The 19,129-nt window shown below is 37.8% G+C and overlaps 2 protein-coding genes across 2 annotated transcripts; both read left to right on the top strand.

Moving 5' to 3' along the window:
• The first annotated feature begins 292 nt into the window (after nt 1–292).
• On the top strand, nt 293–4,522 carry LOC133741211 (ribonuclease 2). The gene is made up of 9 exons (XM_062169148.1): nt 293–567; nt 670–698; nt 1,123–1,196; nt 1,457–1,558; nt 1,679–1,682; nt 1,892–1,983; nt 3,046–3,207; nt 3,529–3,628; nt 4,238–4,522. The coding sequence occupies exons 1-9, from the start codon at nt 338–340 to the stop codon at nt 4,288–4,290; spliced, it is 846 nt and encodes a 281-aa protein (XP_062025132.1). The 5' UTR covers nt 293–337; the 3' UTR covers nt 4,291–4,522.
• Nucleotides 4,523–4,664: 142 nt separating this feature from the next.
• On the top strand, nt 4,665–7,531 carry LOC133741209 (cytochrome b561 and DOMON domain-containing protein At3g07570). Its single transcript, XM_062169145.1, has 4 exons — nt 4,665–5,561; nt 5,801–6,200; nt 6,788–7,074; nt 7,229–7,531. Exons 1-4 carry the CDS (start codon nt 5,373–5,375, stop codon nt 7,457–7,459), a joined length of 1,107 nt encoding a protein of 368 aa, XP_062025129.1. The 5' UTR covers nt 4,665–5,372; the 3' UTR covers nt 7,460–7,531.
• Nucleotides 7,532–19,129: the final 11,598 nt, after the last annotated feature.

The following is a 19,129-nucleotide window of genomic DNA, read 5'->3' as shown; positions in this document are numbered from 1 at the left end:
GCAAAGACGGTTCGAGTCTTAACCCGAACCATGTACAACCCTAATTCAAACAGAAACCCCCAAACAAGGGTAAAGTGCGTGCGCGCAGACGAGTCAAAAAAAGAAAGAAAAACCGAGTTGCAGTTAGCAGTTAACGTCGTTAGTTCGTTACTGCCACCAAACAGATAGACGCGAGCTACGAACTACAATGAAAGCTCGCAAATAATTGAGGTGGGGGAAGGCGTGCCTTTTGTGGTTTCCTTGTCCTCCCAAAACACGCAATCTCAAATATACCCCTGTCCGTCCCTATAATACCCCCACCAGACCCATCTGCAATTCCACAGGCCTCCTTGGAAATATGGCTGTTCTCTCTGCCAAACTGGCCTCTTCTGCTGCACTTGCATTGATACTAGTAGCGGCTTCGCTGTGTCTGATTGAAGCCAAACAATCTGGAATTGGGATTGAAATTGGAAGCAGAGGAAGGCCAAGGCAGAGAGAGTTTGATTACTTTAACTTGGCCTTACAATGGCCTGGAACTTACTGTCAACGCACCCGTTATTGCTGCCCCAACAACGCCTGCTGCCGAGGGTTTGTGTCTGATCGTTTGTTTGATTGAGTTTGCTGGTTTTACGGATTGGGTTTGGTTCTGATGTTGGTTTTTTGGTTTTTTTTTTTTTTTTCTTATTCCAGCTCAAATTCTCCGGCTGTGTTCACAATCCGTAAGTAAAGAGATAAGTTTTGTGTGGTTTTGATGTATTGTAATGATGGAAAAGCATGACTTGGGTTGATTGTTTTCTTAAAGTTTGAATCTTTTGCTTGCAAGTTGGGACATTGTATGTTGATGTTACTGGAATTTAAATTTCTGTTCTTGAAATTTTGAAAACGCTGCAAGTGTTAGTAAGTAGCTGCTTTTCGCATACTGTTTCTGGGTTTTCAGAGATATAGCGTATTTTTCATTAAAAGACATATTGGGGAAATGGGCAGTTAGTGTCTTGGAATCTCATATTAAATCCAAGAAAGGAGGGTTTCAGAGCTGTGTTTGACTTATGATCAGAGTCATTGTTTGGTGGGATATTCTATGCATGAGTCTTTCTATATATATGGGAATAGGCTTAACTGGTATTCGATGTGTGTGTGTGGCAGATGGATTGTGGCCTGACTACAATGATGGAAGCTGGCCTGCCTGTTGCACAAAGAAGAGTTTTGATGAAAAAGAGGTCTGTTTTTTTATTTTGTGTGCATATTTTTTTTTTTGGGCTGTAGATACCTGAGAAAATCCTTTACAGAATGATGAATTCTATAACCCATGCTCTATGTTGTATCAACTCTGACAAGGGGAGCTGGGCTTCACAGGTCTTTAATTTAGGAAGCATCTTAACATGTATCCATGCTTCAGCAGTTGCAACTTTTTACCCCTTGGATACTTAAAGTAGCTTTTGTGTCTAAATCTCACCGCTCTTTCTTTTCATGCTTGTAGATCTCAACATTGCTTGACCCCTTGGAGAAATATTGGCCATCATTAAGTTGTGGTAAACCATCATCCTGCCGTGGTGGAAAAGGATCATTTTGGGGTCATGAGGTGGTCCTCAGATTTTGACTTATTTTGTTCTTAAAATTTTTGATGACCCTAACCGAGGTCTAACTCTTATTCATTCTCATGTTCCTGTGATTACTGAATTGGGGGATATTACAACGGCAGTGGGGTAATCATCTTCATCTTTTCTCATCATCATTTATAATGAATGGGCACTTATTTGGTTTTCGCAACAATTATATTGAATTTAGACTGATGAGATCACTATGGCAGCTCATCCAATGTTACTTTGAAAAAGCATGTTTCTATTGGAAATGCATTGCATGATGAGTTTGTATTCTGGCATTTGTCTTGCTCATTTTTCATTGATACCTGCAGAGAAGCATGGGACTTGCTCCGCTCCAGTAACTGGAGATGAATACAACTACTTTTTGACGACCCTCAATGTGTATTTTAAATACAACGTCACAGTAAGTTTCAGATACTGAAATTTGTACATCAATTCTGAGCTGGTTATACTCATAACAGAATGAAATATTGATAGCACATTGTTAGAATCTCCTTTATTTCTTCTTTTTTAAGGTACTAGAACTGTCTGATTGCTTGTTATCCATGCGTGAGATTTGTGAACTTATAGTTGTACCTCTACAATTTGAGATACAGTGGCTTCTATTAGTTATTGTGTATACTAATTACAAGGCAGACTTCAATATAAGATATGCAAATACCTGCATAGTTATACAACATGAATGTGGGGGAAGTTTGGCTCAGTGAACAGAATCAGTGTCTTTTTTTTTTTTTTTTTCTGGCAGTTGTAGTAATAACACCATTTTCTGTGTGAATCGCAAAATTATGGATAGGCTGCAAATGCCAATTTCTATTGAGAAACATGGGACATCTGTGAGTGAGATGAAGTTCACTTAATTTAAGTGTTTCCACAACCCTATGTTATGTTTGCAATTGCAATTCATGGAGAATATAGAGACATACATACACATGTTCTTGTGATGATCTGTATCTTTAATATACTGATGAACTCTAGAACTAGGGTTTATTTGCAGCAGTCTCGATTGTTAGAAAGAAAAGGGATTTAGAGTAAGGAAATTCAGGAAGGGATAGGCTACTAGCATCACACCAGTAGGGTTTCTAGGCATCACACCTAAGGTTAGGTTGCATCACACAAACCTGGAGAGAAGCAAAAGCTTTCAATTTTATTAATCTTCAATCTGGAAATAAAAGCCTATAAAGGCCTCTATATATAGGGAGGCTAAGCTAATTCTAGAATAACTAGGAATATCCCTATGCTTAAAAGAATCCTAAAGAAATAATCCTAATAATAAAAGTCTAGATTTATTTGAACCACTTTCCAAATCCTGACTTAAAATATTCTGCTCGTATTCTTCATCATATACTGCATCTCAAATTGCTGCTGTAAGAATCGTTTTTTCATGCATATATGTCATTTTGTTCTTATTTGGTAATAGCAAATTTATGTATTGATATGTAATGGTAGTTTCTTACCCTGTGTGCAGAAAGTCCTGAATGAAGCAGGATATGTACCTTCTAATACTGAAAAATATCCTCTTGGAGGCATTGTTTCTGCCATTCAGAATGCTTTCCATGCAACCCCAAAGTTGGTTTGCAGAAATGGTGCTGTGGAGGAACTTCATCTTTGCTTCTACAAGGATTTCAAGGTTAGACTCTTATACAGAATCAATCTCATATCGTCTATAATAAAGTAGAAGTTCAAAGTAATTCTACACTTGTAGATCAAGGAGTCAAAACTCCATATATGTGGTGGTTGTACATATTGTCAGTGTCTCTGACTTGAGGCATTTGTGGCTGGAATTTCATTGATTGAATTACTCCATTTCCTGAAAAAACTGAAAACTAGCATCATTTGGATGATTGAGTATATTGAGATAGGCACTGAAGAATTCGGCGGTCGACTATGGATTATGATCTATGTTCTGCAGTGGTTTTCTTATGTAATTAACTGATTGGTGTTATTGCAGCCCCGGGATTGTGTGGGTGGATCTAGCAGTTCAAGTGACATGTTATTTTCTAGTAGCTCATGTCCCAATTACATCAGCTTACCAGCATATGCATCACTGGGTAAATTTCCTTACATTGTAGTTATCTGATTGTAGATTTATTGTACAGCTGAGGTCTGTCATTATTCTTTTGCATCCTAGATTTAAATCTGGTATAAGTATTTGTGCTTTAGGTTTCTTATCTTTCCTCGACTTTCTTTTATGAGCTACCTGTCCTTTTAAGCCTGTCACCATTTCACACAAGCTTGAAGTCTAACCATATGAAAGTTGTGACTGTTTGTGTGTCCAGGCAATTTGTGCATACCAATAGTGTGTGAATCATTTTTGAACCCTTAATGTTATCATTTAACAAGTTTTCTAGGTTTTACTAGATCTCCCAAACAAATATGTTAAATTGGAACCTATCTGTTAAATAGCCTAGATTCATGGCTTGCCCTGCCCTCCGTTTTACTTTCTGAGGTCAGAAATACCTCTTTCCAGTCGATTCTTTCGTGGCTATCTTAGTGTTGGTCTCAACAGCATTGGGTTTTATTGTTGGTTGATACAGACATGAGTATCTTTTATCATCTGGAAGTTGGAGTGCTGTCGATAGTTGATTTTATCCTATAGAGGAACTTTTTATTTTCGTAGTTGTATATTCAAGTTTTATTTACACGTTCTCTATGTTCAGGGGCTGGCAATGTGGAAAGTGAGGTTTCATGGGTGCCTGAGGATGTTCTCTAAGGTCTTGGTGGGTTGGTGGGTGGACAGGTTGTAAATTGCTCAATTCAATTGATGGGTGTTCCTTAAGCAATGTCACTAACTTTGTAGTCCACCAGTATGGTCAAAATGTTGTGTAAATTCAGATACAAAAATGGAACCTGCTTAACATTCCTCTTATTAAGATTGGTCTACTTCATCATCTGTACTGTAGGACGTTATGTAAATTCAGGTACAAAAATAAAAATTTGGGAAATGGTCTCTCTCTCTCTCTCTCAACACACACACACACACACACACACACACACACACACACAATGTAATACGTTTGAGGTATAAAACAGAAAAAAGGAAAAGACCACAGGGTGTCTTTGAGTAGTGTTAACAGACATTATTAGATATCTTCTGTGTAGGTGGTTATGCCGCCCTTATAATCTTGGTTTCTACTTCACTGCTGTATTCTACCATGGAATCATTACATAATTACACACACAAGAAAAAAGTGAGAGAAAAGTTGGTCTTTCTATTAGAAAAATGATATACCATGATCATAGCTTGCTCAGACCTTCTGGCAGTCTGGCTCCTCTTGGTTTGAGTCCTGTAGGTCATATCTACCAAACCTATCAAGCATATCCTTGAATGCTTGCCGACCAGGTCCTTCGAACAACAGTTTTCATGTAAAATGCAATTAATTTCATCTGGTTAAAAATTGTGAATTCAATATTTTATGTGCGTAATGCTACTGTGACATATGGGTACATTATCATAAGCTTTGAATCCATTCTTCCTTGTGTCACAAATCTCAACTTGGCTTCTTGCAAAGTAATATTCTAAATCAAGATGACAACCTTGTTCCTGGTGCTTGCTTGATGAAAAAGTCTAATACTTTAGTTTGTGTACTGTAATTGGGTTGTCACTGCACAAGGTATAACTCATTGAGCAACGGTTTGAATTATTTTATTGTATCATTATTATAATGGTGATCATTGTCAACTTCACCTAGGCGACATTTATTGAAAATTTAAAATGATCACCCACTACTTGGCCCGCTTTAGCCCACCACCTAGAAACAAAGGCAGAGAGAGATAGACAGGAGGAAGGGAGAGATGAAAGAAAACTCCCAATTCATAGTTTTCATCACCATCACCATCACCATTTTTGGCTTAACAGCCATAGTGAATTCCCAAACAGATTCCTGCAGCTCAAGTCTAAACCTCCAGAATGTCAATCTGCCCTTTGATGCAGCTTCCCTCAACTGCCATGCTGTTTGGGATTCTCAGAGTTACATCCTCAGAGTAAGTCACCACCTACCTCTCTTCCATGATTCATAGATATTTATGTTGCATATTCATTCTCTCAGACACGGTCTAATATGTTATGTTGTCAAACTGTTAATCTTATGAATTCAGATTAACAGTTCAAAAACATAACTAGCCAGACTGTTTGACAAGAGAGCATTTCCTTATGTTCAAATTACATCCATATAATCATGATCAAGCTGTTGATGCTATTATGAAAACATACATTTTTGCAGTACTCACAGACCACACCAGGAACATGGACCTTTGTTCTCTCAGCACCCGCAGCAAATTCCTACATAGCAATGGGGTTCTCAAGCAATGGCCAGATGACAGGGTCCAGTGCGATTGTGGGATGGGTGTCCTCAACAGAGGGAGGAGTAATTAAGCGGTACTACTTAGGTGGGACTTCATCAGACCTTGTGGAGGTTGACAAAGGGAACCTAGTTCTTACCAACTTCTCCTTCATCACAAATCAGTCTTCCACGGTATACATGGGGTTCCAGTTGGTGGCTGACCAACCACAAAGTAGGCTCATATACTCAGTTGGCCCAACTGGGTTGCTTCCTGTTGCACCTAACTACAGGTTGACAGAGCACTTTGACAAGGTCTCCACCACCATAAATTACATTACAGGTTAGTCCACCTCATTCAATGTGATCACTGTTTTAGCTCTTCATTTTGTTACTAGTATAAAGGGATATAAGAAATTGTTGGATTGAAATTGGTAAGAGAACCAAGTGACCAATCGATGCATAGGTACCACATAGTCTTATACTTCAAGGTGATTGTGACATGACAACTAATGAACTTTATATCTTTTCTGCTTCTAGAAGGGGAGTTTTAATCACTTCGTCTTGAAAGTTAAGTGGTTTAATCACTTTGAGATTGGGTTTTGATTCAACAGTCAATAATTATGGATTTTCATTGGTAATGCCTTAATGGTGATTAAAAGATCAAAACTGTTGTGTATAGATAGACAAAAGTCTTCATAATACGAAGCTAACTACAGTAACCAAAAACTGTTGCATATATATGAGGGTGGTTTTGATCATCAAGCTTTAGTTTAAGTGAGGATGTCCACACTAAAGTCCCTTGCCTTTCTTCTTATTTGATATCTGTTGGGTTCACCTCACTGGCTTCGTAGTAATGGAAAATGAAGATTGAGCAAAACTAAGATCTTATTTCAAAGGATGACTATTCTCTGTTTGGAACTGAAACAGGTCAAACATCGAGCACAGGAAGTCCATATACAAGATTAAGAAGGAGCCACGGAGCACTGAATATGCTTGGATGGGGCATTCTGATGATAATTGGAATAATAGTTGCTCGTCACTTAAAGTCCTATGATCCACTTTGGTTTTACCTTCATATTGGCATCCAATCATTCGCATTTGTGTTTGGAATAATTGGTGTCATTTGTGGATTTGTCTTAGAAAATAAGACTAATGCTGATGTCTCCGCCCACAAAGCTCTTGGTATCTTCATTCTTGTGCTTGGATGTCTTCAGGTTTGTCATTACTCTTTGTTTTCATTTGCACGCTAGCTAGCAGAACTTGACATGTTCTGTTACGGTGTTTAGTCAAAAATGCACTTTTCGGACATGATTCGATATCTATCTGATAAATGATATCCTGATTATTGAGAGTCTGACAAATATGTAGGTGATGGCATTTTTGGCTCGACCAAATAAGGTATCGAAAGCACGAAAATACTGGAATTGGTACCATCAAAGCGTGGGAAGGCTTCTGATTATTCTTGCAGTTGCAAATGTTTTCTACGGAATCCATTTGGGAGATGAAGGAACGGGATGGAATGCTGGATATGGAGCTGTTCTTGCTATCTTGGTTGTTATTGCTGTTATTCTCGAATTAAAATTGTGGTTTAGAAAATAAGAGTAGTGTTCATGTGCTATACTCTCTCTTTTGTATTGACGTTATTTAATAACAAGCATCCTTATTCATTCATCCCCATGAATAGGCAATCCTTTGTCTTCCATAATTTTTGATTTCCTGCAAGAAAGTCCACCAAGAAAAAATTGTGGACACTAGCATTGAAGAAGCAAATCATTTTCCTGTTTTGTTTGTTCGTTTCTTTTAATTGAAAATTGGTTTGGATAGCTCATAGCATCATACAAGACCAAATTGAATTGTCAAAACCCCAAATAATATTTCCACATTTCATAGGACAAAAAGTACATTTGATTTACCTAAATTGGGACAAGCATTTTCATTCCTTCTAAAACCTATTTCAAAAGAAAAATGGTCGAAAGAAAAATGTTGGGTATGAGTATGACACATTTTCCCCCAATGTCATAATTCCAACAAATCATATGGGGTGCGTGTATTTGGTGGGGTGATAATACAGTGACTTTTCATTTAGGAAACCATGTGTTGAAGCCCATTCAAGAATGAGATGGAGTTCAAAAAAAGAAAATTAGCCCAAACAAATCATACAAGTATAAATAGTGGTGTCATACGCCCATATCCATAACCCCCAAGCAATCATTCCTGAACAAATAGTATCATAACCTCTAACAAATTCTGCCTTAACCAAAGGCCGAGAAAGACATTCCATTTATAAAGGACACATTTTTTCCATTCCATCTAAAACCTATTTTAAAAGAAAATGTTAGATATCACAATTTATTTTCGAGTATATAAAATGTATCACAATTTATTTTCACCACGCTATGCACGTCACATTGTTTCCTTAAAAGAATAATGACGTAGAACTTAATGTGACGATGCCACGTATCCTGAAAAATGAAGTATAAAAAAAGAGTAGGGCTTTACGAATCCACATTGCGCCGCCGCAAAGATAACACAACATATCAGCAGAGATTCCCGCTAGACTCTCCTCTCATCTACCGGATGGGAATTGCCACCACTCGTGTGACCAAGTAAGCAATAAAACGTTTTGGATATTACTATTATGATTTTTTTTTTTTAAATTAAAGATTGCACGATGGTTTAAATCGAACGAGTTTTATCAATTGCTTGTAACAAAAAGATGGTTGTTGTAGACTGTTTGTATACTTGTGGTTTGTAAGTTCTTCAGGTTATGGACTGCTTGTATGCTTGTGGTCTTGTAGTTTGTAAGAAATTAACATTCTTCAGGTTAATCCTAATTAGTGGGATATAATTACAAACTAATTTTCCCAGTATGTCAGATACTAATAGTTAGCTGCTGTTTTTTTTTTTTTGCCAAATGCTCTAAGATATAAACGATTTGATGATCTGTAATTGTTTTCTGAGTCTTAACTCTTTCTATCGGCAGAAGAAGAAGCATGTGTCGTCGTACAACTTCAACCCAGAATGATGACGTGGATATAGAACTAACCAGTATGTTATACAGGGCTTGAACACAACTTTTATTGTTTCTTTTTGGCCGCCAAGTTACAAAGCTTGGAAAACTGAAAACTTTTTTTATTTATTTATTTTTAGTGATTGTACGCAGGATTGAAAGGTTGGAATCTATTAGAGCTGATTTATCCTCTCAGCTGGCTGCATCGCAGGTTAATCAACTATTTATTACGTCCTTTAGTAGTATAGAGGAGCATCTAATTGGAAAATTTTACTCTACCTGCATGTATGTCATACACACTATATATGTAACAACAAATTTGTTGTCATTGTGGTAATATGAGTCATTTTTTATGTAATCTTAGTTTTATTATTTGAATTGATTACTCTATCTAGGATGTTGTTACAAGTTTGTCAACAATTAGTTGTTAATGTTATAATTTTGGTTCAATTATATGTAAATAGTATAAAATAAATGTGATAACTTCGGTGTCAGTATAGTAATTTTGGTACAATTAGATTGTAGTTTTGGTTTAATTAGATGTAAACGAATGTATGATAAACATCACACTTAGATCGAATGTATGATAAACATCACACTTAGATTGTCCCTTATTATGTGAACCACAACTAAAATTTTGGGATTTTTCTTATCTGATTGAGCAGAGAGATATTAACATCCTCCAATCTCAAAACGAGGTGCTGAGAAACTCTCTCGACCACACTGTTCTACAACTACAACAGGACCAAGGCAAGTGATGTTCTTTATTATTTCTTTGTTTGTGCTATATGGTGCCTAGGAACCTTTTTATTTAGTTGATAGGTAAACGCCTACAATGAACATACTAATAGAGTTTATGTTTCTCTCTGGCAGCCTTGAATGATGAAATTACAAGGCAGATTGAAGAACTGAAGATAACCACTGGAGAAGAGGATCCAAAAACACCGCCTAGCTAGTTCCTCCCATTGAGTAGGGGACTTTCAAATACAGACTGTAATAAGTTAGTTCAGGGGAACTATTAAAGTAGCTAATAAAGTAAGTTAAGTGTACCAAACGATGTGGAAGGGGTTAGGATTTGATGGTTTTTCATTCTGCAAGTTATTACAGTTGGTCGTACACATTTTTCTTAAATAAGATCAGTATGCAAATAACAGTTAATTTTGATCAAGTTCTGGATTTGGTTATGAGTTTTGCTTATACCGACCTTAATTTTGGTCCTCTAGCTTCCAATGGTCTGTTTCCATAAGTGGTTCACAAGTCATCAGTGGATGCACATACATACATACTTACTGATCGAATAAATTTCATTTTACCTCCTAAACATTTACATTTCATATTATTCGTATTCCCTAGCATCCATTAGGTTGGGAGACATATTCCCCTAGCCTTGTCAGTTAGTAAAAAGAAATAATATAATTGAATGATCCAGATCACAACTCGTCGATCTGCGTGAGATTCGGGTCAGTCAATTATATTATTTTCTTGTGTTAATGATCCAAAAAATTCTATCGTAGGCCATGAGTTCAAATAATACTTAGTCTAGATCACAACTCGTCGTCCCCGCGCGAGACAGGGATCATCTTGTGTCAATGACTCAAGAAGTTTTATCCTAGGTCATAATTAAGTTCAAAGGACACTTGGCTCGATGATGATCACCATATGCAAGGGCAAGTAATCGTTTTATTGTTGAAGTATTTACAGTAAAAATATCGTAACCAAGGGACTAGAGAAGAGTTTTCGATCCTTGGTAATCTATCGTAGGTCACAATGCATCCAAATCAAGAAGAAATATCCTCACATTATGCACATATAACAATGGATTTGTCAAATTTGAGATTATGGTTTTGAAAACAAGATTGCTAGAATTGAAAAATTGAAAAGAACTTTGATACGTAAAGTGAGTAGGAAATGTGTAAATGAGCTTTTGATGAAGATTGGGTCCTGACCAATTTCAGTTTAATTATGAGCCAAGTGCTAATGTCATACTATGAATACTAGCCTAATTCAGTTTCCTTAAGTTTCTCTACCTACCCTGCTCATGTCAGCCAAGATTGACTCTCTAATCAATAACTCGAGCCATTCTATGAGTCATGAATCACCAATTATAAGGAAAGAGGTCAAAGAGCTCTAGAAATTAGGAATTGAAGCAAGCCATGGGTCCCATATTATGGTATAATATTATCAATTGCCTATGAATTTTAGGAGACTACCGACTTCGGACTAGATTCACATCCACATTGCCAAACACACAAATTGGTTGAGTAGGTTCCTACCCAAGCATAACAAATAGAATTTTAGACATGGGATATGCTCAAAACATCAAAATTGTATTCATCACTCAATATATGGTCTGTATAATCAAAATTGGGCCAGGTCTAAACCCTAGCCCCCAAAATGGTGAACTACTTGTTATACATCTAGTTACCACACAAACGAACATCGAACTAAATAGAAAAAGTGAGGAGAATTCATAGGAAGCCACAAGTAGCTACCATGAACAACCATAAATTGGCTCCTCAAACTACCACAAGTCTGTGAATGATGATCTGAAGTTCCCTTGATGATGCATTGAGGTTCCCTTCTTCAATCTTCCTTGAAATGGTATGGAAATGGTGTAGGAATGGTGGGATATGAAGCACTATGAGATGGGGAAGAATGTAGAAGAGGAAGAGGTGGAGTAGAGAGGAAGAAAAGCTTGCTAGAATTTTGGGGAATAGACTTGAATATGGATAAAGAAAGAGTAGAAGAAGAATTTTGGTCATTGGGTGAAGGAGAGCCTTTGGATTTGGCTTCGAATTAACAATGGAGTGTTCACATTGTTCACATCGCCTAATCCTCATTAGTTTTCCAAAAAAAAAAAAAAACAATGGAGTGTTCACATGCCTTGAGCATGGGGGGAAGGTCAAAATCAGATTTATGTTTGATGAGGAGGTGGTTTGTGATTGGCTAAGAAGGAACAGTGGAGAGTTTTCGGTGAGAAGAGGAAGTTCATTGCGAGGACACTTGGGTGGAAAATCGGAAGGATAGGATTAGAAAACATTAGGAGGAAATAGAAGGAGGTGACATGTATAAGCACTCAAGGTGATTGATGGTTGACACCTTTTTTTTTTTTTTTAAAGAGGATGAAATGATTTCACTCCTACCCCCATGTGACTCGAACCCATGACCTGGATCTTAGGTAGGTGATTAATGGTTGGCACCTTACGTTGCGGGAAGAGAGGTGGGCGGCCAAAATCCAGTGACTTGCCAAATTGCTTTGCTCCATGAGAGATTCTTGCGTGGGGCAGCCGCACCACGTGGCGGTGCGGCTGACCAATCAGTGCCCAGCAAGGAGGTATTTTGGGTATTGCACTTTTAAAAAACAGGGACAGTTTCGAAATAAGGAGAAAAATTTCTGGTGTCTGATTGGTCAGACGTACGCAAGAATTTTTCTTGCTCCATTCTGCTCATTTTTGCGTCTCGCTCCTTCACTATTTTGGTGCTTACCTCTAGTTTTCTTCACGTTTCTTCTCCAAAAGCCAGGCTTTCCTTGTGATTTTGACTTTGTTCTTTATTGAAATTCGTCATAATCTTAAAAACCACTAAATTCACTATTTTAGCTCAGTTTTGCTTCAACGCTCAATCTAGCTACATTATGAACAAAAGTATTGCCCCCCCAATAGACGTCTATTGCCCCTGATAAAACCTTTTCTTTTTTTTTCTTTCCTTCTGAGTCTTCAGCCCCATTTTACATAAAAAAACAAAAAAGGATGTCGGCCTTTTGAGACAGAATAACGGACAAAGAGAAAGAGTTGTAAAATTCTTATTGCCCCCAGTAACCTTTCGCTTTCACTATGCCCATTTCACCACACATTTCTTCTTCCTCGCAAATACCCAAATACAGAAACCAAAAATCACTCATTTCACAAATTCATTGGAGATTTAATAAACTTGCAAGTACCCAAATTAGATTTTTTGGCTTTCTGAATCCGAGAGATCGAAGCAAAGCAATTCGAAAAACCCAAATAAAATTCATAGATATAAAATCATGGACGGTGATTCATGGAGCGCTCGTCTTTCCACCGCCTCAAAGCCTTACCAATCAACTCTTCAATCTTAAGAAGTTGCAGGTTTGAGTTGTCGTCGGCTCCTCGTTGTCCGGTTGCAGAAGAAGGCACGGTTTGAAGGCTCTCATCGTCGTCGCTATCGCCTGTGAGAACGTCGTCGATGAAGAAGACTGGAGCGACCTGCGAGAGAGAAAGCCGACGTTTGTGGAGAGAGGTGAAGAGAGCATATCGGAGAGGGATAAGAGAGAGAGAGAGAGAGAGAGAGAGAGAGAGAGAGAGAGAGAGAGAGAGACGTGTAATAAATTAATTAAGTCAAGGGCAAAACTGTTAATTATTTTGCTTTAAACATGGTAAAGTGGGAATAAAAATTTGTTGTTGGAATAAATAGGATAATTTTGGCCAATTTTGGTGTTTTAAGTCAAGGACGGGAATAGTCATCTTACCTCTCTCATTAATATAACATTTAAATTTTTTTTTTGGCCAATCATATTACAATAACATTCAAATGAATTGTTAGTTGATGTCGATGTCTTTAAGGCTAGTAATTAATTTCCTCATATTACCTATATAGTTTTATAATGGGCTAAATACTAGTTAGTACCCTGTGGTTTAGGTCCAAAATCAATTCAGTCCCTGGACTTCTAATTTCATCAAAAACACCCCTGCACTTTCAATTTTGATCTAATAGGTCCAATTTGTTAATATTCTGTTATGGGTTCAAGTTATAGTTGGATTATTTGTTGAAAAACTATTTATTTTTAATAGTAGGACTCACTCCTAAATTGACTATGCAGAGCACCTCGACACCACATCATAAAACATAGGCCATATATTAGCCACATTAACAAGTTAAATAACTCAATTGTCGGAAAACTAACAAATTGGACCTATTAGATCAAAATTGAAAGTGCAGGGGTGTTTTTGATGAAATTGGAAGTTCAGGGACTGAATTGATTTTGGACCTAAACCACAGGGTAGTAATTTGTATTTAGCCCTTTTATAATTTACTTAAAATAATAAAGTAAAATTAATTAATTCCTATATATGGCTCCATCATCCAATATAAAAATAAAAGAAAAACAATCGATTTGGAATTCCCTTAAACTAAGTTTTTTTTTTTGAGAAGATCCCTTAAACTAAGTTCATTGAATATTTTGGTGTAGTTATTACTAATTAAAATCCAAGATCAACTCCTTTTAATTAGATTTAAATCGATATATTATTTATTTGAGAACTAAAGTCTTTTTTAGATCCATCCACATTATAAAACAAAAAAAAAAATTCTAGATTAAAAATATTTATAATTGTCTAATTTTTCGGTCACTCCAAGAATCATTTTCTGGTTCCGCCATTGAAAGTACACCAAAAATATATGTAGACACGTCCCTCACAAAATTCTTCGTGGTTGAATTGATAGAGATAAAAAAAGAACAATGTAAAAGTAAATTGAGAATTGGAATTGGTCTACTCATTTCATTTCATAGTCCCTTTATATAGGGAGAGAATTACAACGGAAATATCAATTACAATGATGACATCAAATGCTGATTGATCCGTAATCGTGTTGATTGATGGTAATCACTGATTCCTTGATTCCCTCTCTGTTAGTCGCTTTGACGAAGGCACATAATATGTTTTTCCTTTAACACTCCCCTTTGTGCCAAGTCAAAGACGAAATGGTGCATGAGTTGTTGCCTCTCTAAAAACCTTGCCAAGTAACAATAAAAACCCTGTGGGACAAAAAATACACCTTGGTCGAAGGAAAAGAGCACAACACCTTGGTCGAAGGAAAAGAGCACAACGCACCTTTTACATTTGAGTATGACATGTGTGTGTTAGACTCCCCCTGACGTATACACCTCCCCCTGATCTTTACATTAATCAAGGGAGCTTGGAAAGTCTTCGCATTCCTATGCTTTTCACATGTTTCTCAAATGTGGCCTTAGGCAGTGATTTGGAGAACAAATCTGCCACATTCTCCTCAGACCTTACTTGATTCACTTGAATCTTGAGGAGGGCCTGTTGCTGATTGTAGGAAAACTTTGGCGATATGTGTTTTGTATTATCACCCTTGATATATTCTAGCTTCATCTGTTCGATGCAAGCTGCATTATCTTCATAAATGCAAGTAGGCTCTTCAGTGGTAGAACTCAAACCATTAGTCCCTCGAATATGTGTGATGATAGCTCTTAACCATACACACTCACGAACCGCCTCATGTAGAGCAATGATCTCTGAGTGGTTCGAGGAGGTAGCCACAAGGGTTTGCTTGGTTGATCTCCAAGATATCGCCGTGTTCCCAATGGTAAATACATAACCAGTTTGGGAACGACCTTTATGTGGGTCAGAGAGGTACCCAACATCAGCAAAACCAACCAAAATGTCATTTGGCGTTTCGGTGTAGTGAGTGGCGCTTTCGCCATCAACATTTCCTTTATGGATTGCAGTTCTATCTGCGGTCCCTCTTGTCTCTCTGTAGGGAAAGAATAGTCCCAAGTCAATGGTTCATTTTAGGTATCGAAAAATGTTCTTGATACCATTCCAGTGACGCTGCGTTGGCGCTGAGCTAAATCTAGCTAACAAGTTCACTGAGAATGCAATGTCTGGTCGAGTACATTGGGCTAAGTACAATAATGCGCCTATTGCACTTAGATAGGGAATTTCAGCTCCCAACACCTCTTCGTCATCTTCCTTTGGGCGAAATGGATCTTTCCTTGCATCCAAACTTCGACCGATCATGGGAGTGCTAGCAGGATGCACTTTGTCCATGTTAAATCGCCTGACTTTTGGACATACGCAGCCTGGTGGATTAGTATTCCACAAAATCGGTGTTCTAGTTCAAGGCCTAAACAGAATCGAGTTTTCCCAAGATCCTTCATCTCAAATTCGGATTTCAAGTAGCCCGCGGTTTCTCTTATTTCATCAAGAGTACCTATTATGTTCATATCATCGACATATACTGCTACAATTGCAAATCCGAAACTTGTTTTCTTTATGAATACGCAGGGACATAATTCATCGTTCTTATATCCCTTCCCAATCAAGTAGTCACTTAGACGAGTATACCACATCCACCCAGATTGTTTCAATCCGTAAAGTGAGCGTTTCAACCTAATTGCAAACGCACTCCGTGGTTTAGAGTCACTTGACTTGGGTAATGTAAGGCCATCAGGCACTTTCATATATATCTCTGAATCTAGATCCCCATAGAGATATGCCGTAACCACATCCATGAGCTGCATTTCCAGTCCTTCGGAAACTACTAAGCTAACTAAGTAGCGGAACGTTATAACGTCCATTATGTGAGAGTATGTCTCCTCGTAGTCAATTCCAGGGCGTTGTGAGAAACCTTGCGCCACTAGGCGAGCCTTGTACCTCAGGACTTCATTCTTCTCATTACGCTTTCTGACAAAGACCGATTTATGTCCTACAGGCTTTACACTTGGTGGGGTTAGCACTACCGGACCAAATACCTGTCTCTTTGTCAGAGAATCATATTCTGCCTGGATTGCTTCTTTCCATTTAGGCCAATCTGCTCTTTGTTGACATTCTGCAACAGAGCGTGGTTCGATATCATCGTGCTCTATGATTTCTTGAGCAACAGTGTATGCAAATACATCATCAATGTGTATGGAAGATCTTTCTATCAATTCATACGCACTCTCATAATCCCTTGAGATTTCTTTGTTCTCTGGAATCATTTCAAACATCGGAGCGTCCTCCTTATTGATTCATGGACATAACTATAATCAGAGACAATCTCATGAGAGGGATTCTCTACATTGATGATTAATGGATCGGTTTGTGCCTTACTCAACCTCTTCTTCCGTGGGTGAGTGTCAATCGAACCAAGTGGCCTCCCCCTCTTCCTTTGGGGAGCCACGGCCTCAACCACACCTCCATTAAGTGTGGTTGTAGTGCCTCTGTTTGCGGTACCGTGCCCTTTGCTGGGGACTTCTAACCTTGCAGGCACATTTGCAGCTGGTATATGTGATCTCGTCACTTTTGCGATATCAGTAAACGCATCAGGCATCAAATCTGCTACGTTCTGAAGATCGATTATTCTTTTCACTTCACTTTAACATTGTGAAGTGCGGGGATCAAAATGAGACAGAGTGGGGACAAACCACGACAATTCTTGTCGTTCCATTGGAAAATCCTTTTTCCTATCTCCCCCTAATGACGGGAAGACTGTCTCATCAAAGTGACAATCCGCAAATCTAGCGGTAAAGAGATCGCCTGTCAAGGGTTCCAAATAGCGGATAATTGTTGGGGATTCGTATCCAACATAAATACTTAATCGTCTCTAGGGACCCATTTTGGTGCGTTGTGGGGGCAATAGGCACATATACTGCGCAACCATATATGCGTAAGTGTGAAATGTCAGGCTCATATCCAGTTACCAACTGGTACGCAGAAAATGGTTGGCTAGCAGTGGGTCTGAAACGAATAAGTAAAGCTGCGTGCAATATTGCATAACCCCATGCAGAAATAGGTAGGTTGGTGCGCATAACCAATGCCCTAGCCACCATCTGTAGCCTTTTGATGGTGGCTTCTGCGAGACCATTTTGTGTATGCACATGGGGTACATGATGCTCTACATCGATCCCAATATACATGCAATAATCATCAAATGCTTTTGATGTAAACTCTCCAGCGTTATCAAGCCTTATAGTCTTGATAGGGTGATCAGGGTGGTGAGCCCTTAAGCGTATAATCTGTGCTAGGAGTTTTGCAAACGTAGCATTTCTTGTGGACAATAAAACGACATGTGACCAGCGTGTCGAAGCATCCACCAGAACCATAAAGTACTTGAATGGTCCGCATTCTAGATGGATAGGTCCACAGATATCTCTTTGTATCCTTTGTAAGAATGGAATGTTTTGTTTTGTGTCTTTAGCATAGGAAGGTCTCGATCCTGTTTTTGCTAAAGAGCAGGCTTTTCAAAACGAGTGATGTGCCTTTGGATTAGTCAATGAGGCATAATGGGAGGGAGGTAGTGTTTTTGGTACGTCAGAAGGCAGTGGCTGCAGTGAAGCAGTACTAGGACCGACACCTTGCAGTGTGGCGAATTTTTCTCCCACTTTATTTTTCACTCGAAAGAAGGGATGTCCGTGTGAGTTCTTTAAAATACGGATCATCATGTCACGACCGGGGTGCCCTAGGCGGTCATGCCAAAACCTGTATGAGTCAGTGTCCCACATTTCATTGTTGGTGACAGCATAGGATTCAATGATCCGAATCGTAGTGAGATACAGTCCACTAGATTGACTCATAAGTTTCTCTAAAATGCGTTTCCTTCCACATTCATTAGAGGTAATATAAAGGTATTCAGTTCCATTCTCACAATGTGTTTTTACATGATAACCATTGGCACTAATATCTTTGAAACTTAACAAGGTTTGATTAGCTCTTGGTGCATACAGAGCATATGTCATATTCTTTAGAGTATTTCTATTCAGGTAGAATGATAATCTTTTCGTTCTAATAATTTTTCTCTAGATGTATTGCTTTACATCTTTATAGTGCTATTTCGAACCATGTAAATATGTGTAGTAAATAAATTTGAATAAATTCAGTGCTTCAGAATAAAATTCGAAATTTATTAATAAGCCAACGATAATCAAATCAAGGTCATGTATATAAATCTAATTCATCAAACCATTATTGAAATAAACCTTAAGACCAAGTAGTAGTCTAATTAAAAAGGACTAATTTCAGTTTAACCCCCTGAGGTTAGGGGTCGTCATCATGGTAGTCCCTCTAGTTTCAATTTAATCAGTAACACCCTTGTACTCTCCAAATTGATCAGCCGTGTCCAATTTTTGGACTTCCGTCCAAATTGGCTGTTAAATCTGTTATGTAGGCCCCACTTAGGGGGTAAAATGGTAATTTTGAGCTCTAAATTATAAAAGAAAAAATGTTATTTCCTTTTTTTTTTTTTTTTTTTTTTTTTCTGTTTCTTCGCTTATTTTTATTTATTTATTTATTTTATAATTTTGTCTTCAACCTATACACCACAAGTTATAATAGGTTTATAAAAACAAAAAAATACTCTAGGTGGTTAAAAAGTCGCTCGCTGGTCTACGATATTTGTGATATATCTCCGATAAAGCGAAGAATTTTAGGATATATCTGTAAAATATAATAGGTTTATAAAGTGAAGAATTTTATGATATGTCCCCAATAAAGTGAAGAAATATCTATAAAATA

This window comes from Rosa rugosa, chromosome 3 (genome assembly GCF_958449725.1).
Source record: "Rosa rugosa chromosome 3, drRosRugo1.1, whole genome shotgun sequence".
In the NCBI taxonomy this organism is placed as follows: domain Eukaryota; kingdom Viridiplantae; phylum Streptophyta; class Magnoliopsida; order Rosales; family Rosaceae; genus Rosa; species Rosa rugosa.
Note: the sequence above shows the minus strand (reverse complement) of the source record. Positions and strands in the feature narration are given on the sequence as shown.

Bases quoted from the DNA above. Each gene is read 5' to 3' on its own strand.
- LOC133741211 (XM_062169148.1), top strand. From the start codon at position 338: ATGGCTGTTCTCTCTGCCAAACTGGCCTCTTCTGCTGCACTTGCATTG. The intron at 699-1,122 runs GTAAGTAAAGAG...TGTGTGTGGCAG, and splicing joins TCCGGCTGTGTTCACAATCC to ATGGATTGTGGCCTGACTAC. The intron at 3,208-3,528 runs GTTAGACTCTTA...GTGTTATTGCAG, and splicing joins GCTTCTACAAGGATTTCAAG to CCCCGGGATTGTGTGGGTGG.
- LOC133741209 (XM_062169145.1), top strand. From the start codon at position 5,373: ATGAAAGAAAACTCCCAATTCATAGTTTTCATCACCATCACCATCACC. The intron at 5,562-5,800 runs GTAAGTCACCAC...ACATTTTTGCAG, and splicing joins CTCAGAGTTACATCCTCAGA to TACTCACAGACCACACCAGG. The intron at 7,075-7,228 runs GTTTGTCATTAC...ACAAATATGTAG, and splicing joins TTGTGCTTGGATGTCTTCAG to GTGATGGCATTTTTGGCTCG.